At 33.0% G+C, this 13,179-nt stretch overlaps 1 protein-coding gene and 1 pseudogene across 1 annotated transcript; one reads left to right on the top strand and one right to left on the bottom strand.

The window, feature by feature from the left end:
- The first annotated feature begins 375 nt into the window (after window positions 1-375).
- On the top strand, window positions 376-3,756 carry LOC111391737 (probable serine/threonine-protein kinase PBL7). The gene is made up of 5 exons (XM_023016987.1): window positions 376-577; window positions 1,262-1,428; window positions 1,612-1,801; window positions 2,091-2,482; window positions 3,138-3,756. The coding sequence occupies exons 1-5, from the start codon at window positions 484-486 to the stop codon at window positions 3,435-3,437; spliced, it is 1,143 nt and encodes a 380-aa protein (XP_022872755.1). The 5' UTR covers window positions 376-483; the 3' UTR covers window positions 3,438-3,756.
- A 1,490-nt stretch (window positions 3,757-5,246) lies between these two features.
- On the bottom strand, window positions 5,247-9,384 carry LOC111391743 (annotated as a pseudogene).
- Window positions 9,385-13,179: the final 3,795 nt, after the last annotated feature.

Genomic DNA, 13,179 nt, shown 5'->3' with positions numbered 1-13,179 from the left:
AATGTATGGGTTAGGGTATATAATTGTGGTGAGATGAATAATGGGTTGTGAAGAAAATTATCTTGTTGATCGGGTAGTCTAAGTGGTGCACGTGAGTATATAGATTGGGACAAAGATATTTTGGTTGATGGAGTGATCAAATAGGGATGGGTTATTTTGTCCAAAGTAGGAAACGAGGCAGGATCGGGAACATGATCACTATCCCGACTTAGTTAGCTTATTTATGTGTTAAACTTTTTTATATTTAATAAATATAAATATAGAAATAAAATATTCAAAATAATTAAACATACCCTACTTACATGCTATATTTCCAATAAGCTGGGGACCCAACTGTAAATTTTTCCATATAGTAAATGTAGAGATGCGCCGAAGATTAAACCCCTTTCTGCCACTCTCTTCCACATTAACATTACACACTACAGTTTCAGAAATACAAAGCAAAAGATTTTCTGTGTGTGTGTGTGTGAACAAAGAAATTAGATGGGATGGTTTCCATGTTCAGGTTCATCTAGCCAGGCATCGAAAAAGAAGAGGAAGAAGAAAGAAATAATGAATCAAATTCAATCCACTTCAGGTATTTATTTCTTTTACTTTCAAGATTTATTTTTTCAAATTACCCAATTACTGTATCATACTCTTTCTCTTAATTACATGGATATTTGAAGAATATATTTGAGTCTTGCGCATATAGACTTGTTTGAAGATGCTTATTTAATTGAACTTTTGGGGGGGTAAACCTTATTCGAGGTTTTCCATTTTAGTCAATTATCAAATTCAATTTGAAATTGGAAGAATTATTATCAGGTCGATTGTTCTAATTTAGCTTAGATTGACTTGATGAGAATTTCAAGTTTTTATGGAAGTAGACTACCGTCAGAAATATTTCTCGGAAATCAACAGGTTGAACTGGTGAATGCCACCCTCAAACTCGACTGAACCGCGGAAAAACAATTATTTATTTTAAAACTTTCTTATTGACCTCTAAGTGTATTTTTCAAGCTTAGCCAAACATGCTCTCATCATTAATGATGATTTAGCACCAAGATGGGATGTTAAGATGTTGACAAGTGTGAAAAGAAATGCTATCATTAATTAGAGAATCACTGGTGTTGATACGTGAGTTCTCTTCATTCAGTTGCTATTTTCATTAAATGAAAAGGTTTCAATACTCTGACAAGTGAAATTTCATTTCCTTGCTTGCTTTCAATCATATTCTTCCATATTTTCTCTGCACTTACCATCTGGCTTTTGTCTTCAGATAACATGAAGAATGCTACTAAAGATGGAGGATCTAATCAAATTGCGGCTAAGACTTTCACGTTTAGCGAATTGGCAGCTGCTACTGGAAATTTTCGTAGGGATTGTCTTATAGGGGAGGGAGGTTTTGGTAGAGTATACAAAGGGCGTCTGGGGAGCTCCAATCAGGTATGTGCATTTACGCTTGATTCCACAGTGACCCTATTTTTACTAACACGAACAAGCAACTGATTACTTTGCTTGAATTTTTTTCATGCATTAAAATAACATTTCTGATTGAGGTCAGATTCAATCTTATTGGCCAATGACCATTCAAGTGCAGTGCATTTGACACATGCAGTTATCTTGTAGGTTGTTGCGATCAAGCAACTCGATCGCAGTGGACTGCAGGGTAACCATGAATTTCTTGTTGAAGTGTTGATGTTGAGTCTACTGCACCACACCAACCTTGTTAATTTAATTGGCTACTGTGCTGATGGAGATCAGAGACTTCTGGTTTATCAATACATGCCTCTCGGATCTTTGGAGGACCATCTTCATGGTATACGTATTTGGTGTTAATCTATAGAACATGTCTGGCTAAGCTTAATAAATAATTAAAGGTTATTAAGGGGTTGTTTGACAAAGCTTTTGATAAAGCTTTAGTAGGTTTCGGTAAAAGTTGATAGCAGTTGTAAATCATGAGAAATGTGTTCTTAAAATCAATTGTTTACAGCAGCTTTTTAAGCTTGCCAAACTAGCACTAAATAATATTTTGTTTTCAAATAGGTATGGATATGTAAAAATTGTTTCTTACTTTCAAGTAAAAAAGTGTAATGCTTGTTATGCAGATCCTGTTCCTGGTAAGAAACTACTTGATTGGAACACCAGAATGAAAATTGCTGCTGGAGCGGCAAAAGGGTTGGAATATTTACACGATAAAGCTAGCCCTCCCGTTATTTATCGTGACTTGAAATGCTCGAATATTTTGCTTGGTGAAGACTACCATCCGAAGCTATCTGATTTTGGGTTGGCAAAACTTGGTCCAGTTGGGGATAACACTCATGTTTCCACAAGGGTTATGGGAACCTATGGGTATTGTGCACCAGAGTACGCAATGACTGGACAGCTGACTCTTAAATCAGACGTCTATAGCTTTGGAGTTGTTCTTCTCGAGATTATTTCAGGCAAAAAAGCCATTGAAAATTCAAAAACTGGTGGAGAGCAGAATCTGGTAGCATGGGTGAGATTCCTTTCCACTTTTAACATATATTTTCATTTTAGCTGAATTTTAGTTTTTTGTCGAAATGGTTTTGGAGTGGTATGAAGCTGCAAAATGTTTTATAATGGAACTTTAATAAAGACTAGCTATCAAATCAACGTCGGAAAGTTGAAAATATCTAGTAATGAAGTTTAACAACATTGTTAAAGTTGCTCAAAAGCTTGGCAAACATGTCATTTATCCTTGTAATATGGCTCTAGCCATCATTAACTTTGGATCTAAATTGTGGCAATGTTGTCCAACCTTGACCCTCTTTTGCACTTCTAACCTCAAACCTAGGTTTCTTGATATTATTGCCTCCAACCTTCCATATTTTAGAACCTCTGGTCATAAATGAAGGTTTTCGTCCAAATTTTTTGTTAAGCTGGCTTGAAGTGACATATTTGCCCTCACACACGAAAAAATGAAAAATAAAAGATAAGGAAGAATGAATTCTTCTTCCTCCATAAAATCCCCCAATCCTCTGCCACCTCCGAATCTCATGCTATACCCTTTAAAAGAAAATGAAAATGAGCAGCCCTCTGTTTAATTAAGATTCTTCTTCTTTCTTTTTTATTTTATTTATTTATTTTTGTTTTCTCCCTTCCGAAAACATAATTTGGTTGGTGTTGTACAGGCAAGGCCTTTGTTCAAGGATAAGCGGAAATTCTCACAGATTGCTGATCCAATGCTCCAAGGTCAGTATCCAGCGAGGGGCCTGTTCCAAGCTCTTTCCATCGCAGCAATGTGTGTTCAGGACCAACCTAACATGCGACCAGCAATCGCAGATGTTGTCACAGCTTTGAATTATCTCGCTTCACAGAAATACGATCCTGAAGCACAGCCAATCCAGGATTCCAACCGGGCACCTCCTACTCCACCTCGAACAAAACGAGATGCCGGATTTGAAAGAGAACGCACCAAAAGATTACTATGAGGTAAGCATTGTTAAGGCTACATCGAGAATTACTAGTTACATTCTGATTATATGCTGTGGACATAGGTTCTTTATTCTAGTCAGGTTTGTCAAAAATGTGGTGCCTTGCAGTGGTTTGAATTAAATTTTACAGGCTATTTTTATGTTGCGACTTGTGTGGGGGGTCTGTTTTCAATTTTCTAGCATATCTTGAGCTATTGCATGATGCCTGGTTTTGTACAGATTTAGAATGTATTGTCAATTCAAGATTGTGAACTAAACCATAAAACATGACAGTGTATAATGATGGGATTGGATATATAATAAGATTTGCAAAATCCTTTAGAAGAATTCCACGAATTTCTCTTGCATTGAGAACTTTTTTACTCAACTTTATCCTCATAGATTGCAGAATATAACTCTTCTGCGTAGACTCGGAACCCTACGTATCCTGGTTAGGTTAGCCGTGTGCTCGTGAACTCAATTCCGCGAATTTGCTGGAGCTTATTGTGAATTTCCCACAAAATATTTTTAAGTCTCGTTACTCTTTTTCGCAGGTCGTCAGTGTTTTTGATGTGTCAAAATTACTTGTACTAATAATATTAAGGTGTGATTGATTGCAAGCATGAAGCTTACATGAAATCATTTTTCTAAAACTTATTTGCATAAAAATTGTCAATTAAATGTTTTTGATTGATTTAATTTTCAATCCAAAAAATGTTTTACATTTTCATAAAGTCGATTTTTTGCAAAGTGTGAATTGCTTAGACGATAAAAACATAACACCTATAAAAAAATGATAGTGTTACATGTACATAATGACATACATACGCATAATGTGGTAAAATATGTTTGGATCAGAATTTCTTCAATCAAATAAAAATAAATCGTCACTCTCTTTTTGAATTTTTCTTTTTTCGAGAAAAAACATGGTCTGACCAACTTTTGAAAATAATTTTTATGAAGATGTATTATTAATCAAACACTTCAAAGGTAGAAATTTGAAAGGCAAAAAAAAAAAGTGTATGAAAAATAAAGTTAATTAGACACACCGTTAACTTGTTTGATAATAATACACCTTAATACTAAGAAAATTGATATATGATCGCTCCAATAATTTTATCAACTCTATTACACCAACGGGAAGGGATTGACAGCCTCGTTAATTGGTCACTCACAATAGGAGGGGATCACATTTTTTTGATGTTTTTTATTTACAAGGATCCCACATGCATGAGAAAGGACGTCAAAACTTTTGTCAGTAATTTTTGATCAACTCAATTTAAGCCCCTCTTGGAATCTCAATACATTACAATCCCGTTTGGCCTCCATTAAAATATATTTCATTTTTCTCTCATATTTTTAATTTTACAATTTTTCATAAAATAATATTATATGTAAATCGAAAAAAATTTCTTTATTTTTCAACTACTCACTTTTTAAAAAAACACTATTTCATTCATTTCCTTTTCAAAAAATGAGGGCCAAACTAGAGCTATATTTTATTTGCATTCCATTTTTCTTTTTCTTATTTTCAATCTCACAATATTTCATAAAATAATATTACATTTAAATCAAGAACTTTATTAAATCAAGAACTTATACTTTTTTTTCAAACACTTATTTTTCAAAAAAATACTAATCCACCCATTTTTATTTTCCAAAAAGGTGGTCAAACGGGGAGCTAATTCTAGCCCTCGTTTGGCTCCATTCTCTTTCATTATCATACAATCTTCCATAAAATAATATTACACGTAAATCGAAAATTTTTCATTTTTTTTTAACAACACATTTTTCAAAAAAATATTATTCCAAACATTAAAAGTTAAAAAAAAAAAAAAAAAGGCCCTTTATTTATAGATGATATACTGCACTTTTTAAAAAAGTACACATTATTAATTACAAGCCGAGCATAGTACACGCAAATCTAATCTACCACAACCAACATAGCTAAAGCGACTTGAAAATGCCTGTTTGGAGCAGCTTTATCAAAATCACAACTTTGGTTTAGGCCTGGAAAAACAGCATGAGTAAATAAAGCATGTTAATTTCCATTCTCTAAGCCAAGAAAAAGGAAACGATGATAAAGTTGTTACCAATGGGCAAGAGAAACTACCAGAAAGCGGCTTTTATAGAACTGAACAAGATGCTTAGGATCACACTTTGTTGGCTTGTAAGCATCGAGATTATTCAGCTCCTGCACGAGGAAAATTGCGTCTCAAGATCCAATACTCAACATAGGAGTAATATAAAGATAATAAGCAAAAACAGGGCACCATCTTCATTTTCTAGATGCATAAATAGAAACTAACAGCCCTGGTTGAGACCCGAAGAGAGTAAAACGTCTGATTGTGTACAGGAAGGGATGGTAAAAACATACGTCACATTCATCAATGACAAGATCATGAAACTTAATTTTTAATGGTGGCTTCATTCATTGTTATATGTGTTTCTCATTAATTACTCTGAAGAAGTCAACAATTGTGTAACATTTGCCATCCATTGGATATCTCACCAATATTAGGACTCGAAGGAGCAAAGCTCGTTAAACCACTAAAAATGTTATATTTCTTTTTCATTTTGCTTTAATCTGAGGTTAGATTTCATTTGAATCCAGTTGACATTCCACTTTGTTTAGTCATAATAAACCTAGTCTTAAGAGGTGCCAAGGTCCATCCAGACTTCAACACAAACTCATATCAACTCCAATCCCCAAATAATCAGCTAAACCTATTCCAGCAAGCACAGCAGCAGATTGCAGTGCATAATCAAATGCTCAAGAAATAATGAAATTGATTCTCAGTCAATTTATTCCCATTATCAATAAGTTATGACAAAAGTACCTTGACCCATGCTGCTAGTTTGGGCCTGCCTGATGTAATATCATACTTCAACACTTCATGTAGAAAGATTTGAAACCTTTCAACAAATGGAGCATAAGCAGCATCCACCTGAATACAAAAGACTCGACATAAAACAACTGGATAAGGAATATTACACTCACATTAAAATTGGCCATATTCGGTAAAGCAAAGCCTAAATTTCGATCATATCCAAACCAGATAAAGCTTTAATTCTTGAGAGTGCATATATTATTGTGCCCCGAGCTGAGGCGAAAAGAGCGGTGCACCTTGGCAATGAAGACTCGCTTACCAGACTGAACTGACCTAGGAAGAATGGACCATCAACGAATTTCTGGAGTGCTGTTTCCAGATAGTCAAATTCGGCACCTGGTGCAGTAATAACCAGATTTCATATAAGTCAAGGATATCTCCATGAACTGTGCCATGAAATGAACTCGCACAAGTCTATAAGCTCACCAGCTTCTTTTATCGTGTCTCCTTTGAACGACCCAAACACATTTTTTATGAACGTGTCGACGTAGGCTAGGAATCAAATTGGTATCTTACGTCGGGCCAGAGAGCCGGTCCTTCAAAGTTACTATCCACATATTTAATCACATCCAGGCTCTCTCCAATGACTTTTCCATTGTGCTCCAGCGATGGCACCTATATAACAGTACATAAACTACATTAGCAGGGTAGAATGTTGTCTCTACTGTGTAAATATGCTGATGTTAGAGTAGCTTGAATCCTTTCAAAAGCTAACAATTACCGTCGTTCATTGATTCCCATCAACCATGGCTCAGGGTAGAAAGTCCACCATCCAAAGATTTTGGTGGAATATATAATAAGAACTACTCAGATTTGTAATTTTCTATTCCATACCTAAAGCACTTAGGCCATGTTTGATAGACTATATTTTCCATGGAAAATGGAATTCAAATTCCAACTTTCACTTTTTGGCTGTTTGATAGCATATTTTTCCATGGAATTTGGTTTTCTTGAAAGCTGGAATTTTCTTGGTTTTGCTTGAAAACCAATTCCCAACAGGGTACTGTTACTTTTTTTTCTTTTTTCTTTTTTTTTTTTTTGCAATGGAAACAAATTCTATCTCTAATTGTAAAAAAAATATTTTCTTTTAATTGACAATTTTCATATAAAACAAAGTCAAACGAACATCAAAAAATAGATGATTTTCTTTGCTTTTTTTTTTTGACAATGGAAACAAATTTTATCCTCAATATCAATAAATTTTATCCTTTAATTGACAATTTTCATGTAAAATAAAGCCAAATGAATACTAAAAAAATATTTTTATTTCAACATTTTTCAAGTGAAAAGTTATATCAATCAAACACAATAATTGACAATTCGCAATAAAATAATTTCTAGACGATTCAATTCTCTAGAATTCGTTTTCTTTCCATCCAAATTTCATATTTGCAATCAAACGGACCTTACAAAAAGTCAAATGAAATACTAGGGAAGACATGAGACCCCGCAAATCCAAGCATGATTACCTTATTTGGAGGATACACTTTCTCCTTGTACCATGCGGGCCTGTTTTGGAGGTCAATGGGTACCAGTTTGATCTTGTCATGTAAACCCTACTCATCAGAAAAAATAAAATAAAAAATCAGTCAAAATACATTGCATTTTGCAGCAGAGTAATGTATGCTTTCCATCTTAGTTTGGCAAAATCAAAACTGGAAAACATTTACTTTTTGAATTTTGCTTAGCTTATCATACTGATGATGTCTCATTTAACCTGATACATTTCGTAAGTTTAACACATGTAAAACAATCTTAAAACCAACAGATGGCAAACACATTATAAGTTTTAGTTCTTTAATATTTTACAGGTTACAGAGGCTCATGAGAAGAGCTAATCTAACATTCCTGATTCTTCTACTGGAGCATAGGGTTATACAACTTATATGTAGAGCATCTCTAGTGGGACGGTGGTGCTCTTAAAAGTGTGCCACATCACCCCCAAAATGCTTACATGGCATGTAAAAAGGTGGAGGATGAACCTCGTCCACTTAATTTTTTATAATTTATCTTAGGAGGATGTGTCCATTTAAAATGTTATAATTTATCATCACTCTTTCCCTGCATCCTCTCTCTTGACCATAGGGTGCGACCGTCCTACCGAAGTATTTCTCCTATTGGAGATGTTCTTTTCTCCATCCCATTTTGCTTGTCAGACGTACAACAATGTACATTATTGCGTTGGAGATGCCCCTAAAAGGGTCACACTCCACACCAATGGGAACACTTTAATGGATAAATAATACAGGTAATTAATATTACGATAAATCACAGGTAATCAAGGTCACAATTCACAACACATGTAGTAAAAAAATTAAATAACCACATTGAAAGATAATTTAACCGCAGACCTTGTAATTCCTGACAATCCACGTCCGCTGGGCAAATGGGCACTGGTAATTGATGTACAACCTTTAAAAGAGAAAAAATCCCAATCTCAATTAGTCAATTTGTTCAAGACTGGTAGTTTAAAAATTTAAGCGTCAAAGCTCAAGTTGTTAAAGAGAAAATAGATGTATCTAGTTGAATTTTGTCTTGTGCATACCCTCTTAATCCTTTCATGGGATTATTTTTATAAAAGAACAAATTTTATAAATGGGAGTACCTGGTGGTTCCATCAAACACAGGCGGTGGCTCAGATGTAGAATCCAACGACGGAGGAAGAACCTCTTGCACGCTTCTGTAAATTCAAAACATCGCTATTGAGAAACATCATTATACGTTTGAAATTCACAAATTCTGAACATACATAAAAACTGATCAACACTCGTATATACCCTCCGTCCAAAATCGAACACCGCGTTTGAAGTTTTACACTAATTAATTAATAAAATCTACTTGCAAAAAATAAAATTAACACTACAAGTTTTAAATCAGTAAAAAAAAAATAATTATCCCAGAAAAATTCAAGCGTGAAAGAAGAAATAAATTCAGATGAGCGGTGAAGAACTTACGGAGTGGCCATTGCTATTCTTCAGGGAATTCGAATATTGATCGAGTGAAGAGCTTAATTATGTTTTCCCGTGCACTTGTGTGTGTGTGTGTATATATGATCATCGTTCTCGATTGAAAGAATAAAGTAATCCATGATAGTTATGAAGGAAAATTGCACCACATTTCCCCTGTCTATTGATCATATTACATTTTCATCCACGACCTAATGTTTTTGACATGCTGTCCCCAATTTTTCATTTTTTCACATTTTTGGTATCTACCATATAGGCCCCATTTGTTTGCCATTTTTGTAAAAATGAGAATGAAAAATATAGTCGTTACGAACCCCATATAAGAGAGAGAAATTCAAATTTTGTGGTTTGATGTGATAGATAACGATCATATTTTTTATTTTAATGAGGGAAGAATGAGAAACAAACGGGGAGCATAATTTTCATCTATTTTATAGTTAAGATATTAATTTTATTCTGGTCTTTTACATGACGCTCTTATTTTACTTAAATAACTAAAAAATAAAAAAAGGGAGAAACAGAAAAGAAAATCAAAGTTTTCATTCTAGTCAAACCCTCATCGTTCGAAGTCAGCACACCACATTATCAACAACCTAAATTTTATAATGATAAATATAAATTTTAAAAGCATAACTGATGCTTTGATAATTGAAATAGAAGTTGTATATCTAATTTGATGCCAAATGGGGTTAGGTGAGGATTGCAGGGATGTCGTAAATAAGTTCTAACCTTACATTTTAATAGTATCAACACCTCAACCAGTCAACCTTTAATTTCACTTATCATCAAAACTCTCACAATTTGTTCTTTGATCACGTCTCACAGTGAATAGCTACATCTTTTTATTTTTAGTTTTCTATTTTTTTTCTTGAATTGAGTATAAGAGTAAAATCTTATTTTAATTAAAAAAAAAAAAGAGTTTTTAATCACAAATAAGAATAGAATAATATACTAGAAACTCAAACGCTACAAGGAGAAAAGGTTGAGGATTGAAACAATCAAAATAATAGATTGAGAACCCACTTACTATATTTCCAATAGATCAGTTACCAAATTGTAATTTTCGCACTAATTACGGGCTGCTTTTACTTTAGCGTTTGAATGTGTGGCCGCTGTCTGGTGACTAGGGGATTACGATGAATGTGCCCGCGTACAGGGGAAGATCCGATTTGTTTTCGTCACAAGTGACGTATGTTCTCAAAATCCGAGTTGTGCTGCGGAAGATCCGATTTGGATTCGTCACCAGTGACGTAAGTTTGAAATGATGTTATTTTTCTCGAGTAAAAACCCTCGTTTGTCCCATTTTCTAGAAATGAAAATAGATGAAATAATATTTTTTTAAAAAATAAATAGTTGAAAAGGATGAATTTTTTTTTCAATTTATGTATAATATTATTTTATAAAAGATTATATGAATGAAAATAGAAGAGAGAAAGATAGAATGTAATTTAATTCGGGCCAAACAGTGTTTATTCAAAGTTCATTCATGTTGAAATAATGTTTTGAATTTCTATTTGAGTTTATCATGTTGAGTTTCTATTTGAATTACCTTGCCCTATTTGACAACCACTGAATTATCTCTGTTCCATTTATGCAAGCTCACTTTTTTTATTTAAATTATTCTTATTTTTTTATTGAGAATGTCTTGTTCTATTCATTTGCTAATAAACCCTTATTTAATTTGCCAGGTTATAAACAATGTTCATCACTTAATCTTGAAATTGTATAAATATAAATAAGAGTAGATTAGAATAAATTTTGGTAAAAATTATTTTTTCAATATCATTAAATAAAATTTTTTAATCCGTGTGAAAAATAAAATCAACATGTTTACAAGCGACGAAGGGAGTAATAAGAAATTTGGATAAAGTGTATTTCGAAATAGTATTTTTTGGAGAATGTATGATTAAAAACGAATGAAAAGATTTTAATTTACGTGTTATATTTTTTTATTGAAAAATGTGTGATTGAAAAGAAAAAAAAATAGAAAAATGTATTAAAATTGATTTATTTTGACAAATTAAAAGAATAGTGAAATTTTATCTTTGCATTTCCCTCATAAAATAATTTTAAAAAATTTAACAAATATTCATCTTCTTTCCCAAACCTCCCACACCTGCAACAATCCTATCGTAGAATTTGGGATTCTTTGCTTTTGTTGTCGCATTTGGTTCGAGGTTAGACTTAGGATCCTTATTTTCTTCCCCAATTTGATGCTTTATATATTCTTATGGTGTGTTTAATCGAAAGTATAGAACTTGTATGGGAAGAAAATAAGATATAGGTAATTGAATTGTCCTAACTTATTTGCATAATTAATTATCAATTAAACATGATTATTGACTTAATTTTCAATGCATAAAACTTATACTTTTTCATAAAGTTGAATTTTTGGGATAAAAATCCAAGTCCCATTCATAAATAAAATATTTTCCTGATTTTTTGAAAAAAAAATGTGATCACGTGATCAACTTTTAAAAGTATTTTTTATAAAAAAATGTCAATCAAACATTTAAAAAGTAAGAATTTGAATGACAAAACCATGGATTTTCCCCCTTTTAATAAATGTTTGTATGAAATTAGAAATTAAATACAACTTCTGGGTTCAATTTCTTCTAGTGTGGTGTGATTGCGGAGTTGGGGGAACAAGATGATTAATATTTTTAATTTTTATTATTTTATGTAGAAGATTTTGAATTGTAATGTTACCGTTCTTTTAATAGGTCAAAAAAATAATATATTTTTTTATCGACAATGAGAAAATGGACGATAATCCGTCAATCTGTCCTCCAGTTGCAACAAATTGAAATATTTGTGACTCGGTCCCGTATACTAATTACACATGAGACAACATATAGCATACATTTAATGAAAATGTAACGCCATGTAGATCATATGCATGATACAAATGTCACGGTTGTTGAATTTCAATTTGTATAGCGCACATGTTATTATAAGTTAACTACATAGGTCACAATTGCTATATTTCACAATTTTAAGTCACAATGTTGTATGTCACATTAACACAATCACATAAATACAGTCACAAATAATCACGAATTTTGCATGTCACCCTAGAGGCATAATTCCAAGCGCTAACTTTTTCATGATCACACACAAATTGCTAATTATCGACGAAAGACAAATGGTTTCATATTGTGATATGTAGAATGGCAAGTATGACTGGAGAACATATGAAGAAATTTACGAATTCATTGAGGCACGATTTATTCTTTTTTTTTATTATTATCATCTGAACACAACTACAGCCTAAATGTTTTTTGAAAAAAGGAATACAATGAGTGAGCGAAAAATCAATTATCCTTTAATGATCATCGATTAGGACCACGTTCTTATATTACAGAAACCAATTAATATCCATTTACATCCTATCCTACTTACAATAAAAGAGAGGATGGAGTTATACTATTCATTCTTGGGCCATTTTCATACTAGGTTGGTTCCAAACCGATTCCTCTACTATTATTTTGTTGGGAATTTACTTAAATATGCACAGCGGAATTTAACAAGTTTCAATTCCCATTCAGGATTCAGCTTTGTATTTAGATAAAAACTGTGATGAGAAATATACCTTTACTTGTGATTTGCAAACTCTTTCGCGTTATTCCTTTCCAGCAGCTTGAATCTGCCTCCCACAGCTGTCCAATTGTCCAGCCTCCAATGAAATCCACACAGAGAGAAGACAGCAACTGCTAGGGTTTCTTTCTTGTGCTAGCAAGAATAATGAATAACTTAATGGACCTCAAACCCTAGCTGCATATATATATATATATAAACCCAAACGGACCCGGCCCGGTCCGGTCCAATATTTAATTAATCCAATTAATCAAACCTGGTCCGTGAATTAATTAATCCAATTAATTAATTCGGGATTATAAATAA

The sequence above is a fragment of the Olea europaea genome, unplaced genomic scaffold, assembly GCF_002742605.1.
Source record: "Olea europaea var. sylvestris unplaced genomic scaffold, O_europaea_v1 scaffold83, whole genome shotgun sequence".
In the NCBI taxonomy this organism is placed as follows: Eukaryota; Viridiplantae; Streptophyta; class Magnoliopsida; order Lamiales; family Oleaceae; genus Olea; species Olea europaea.
Note: the sequence above shows the minus strand (reverse complement) of the source record. Positions and strands in the feature narration are given on the sequence as shown.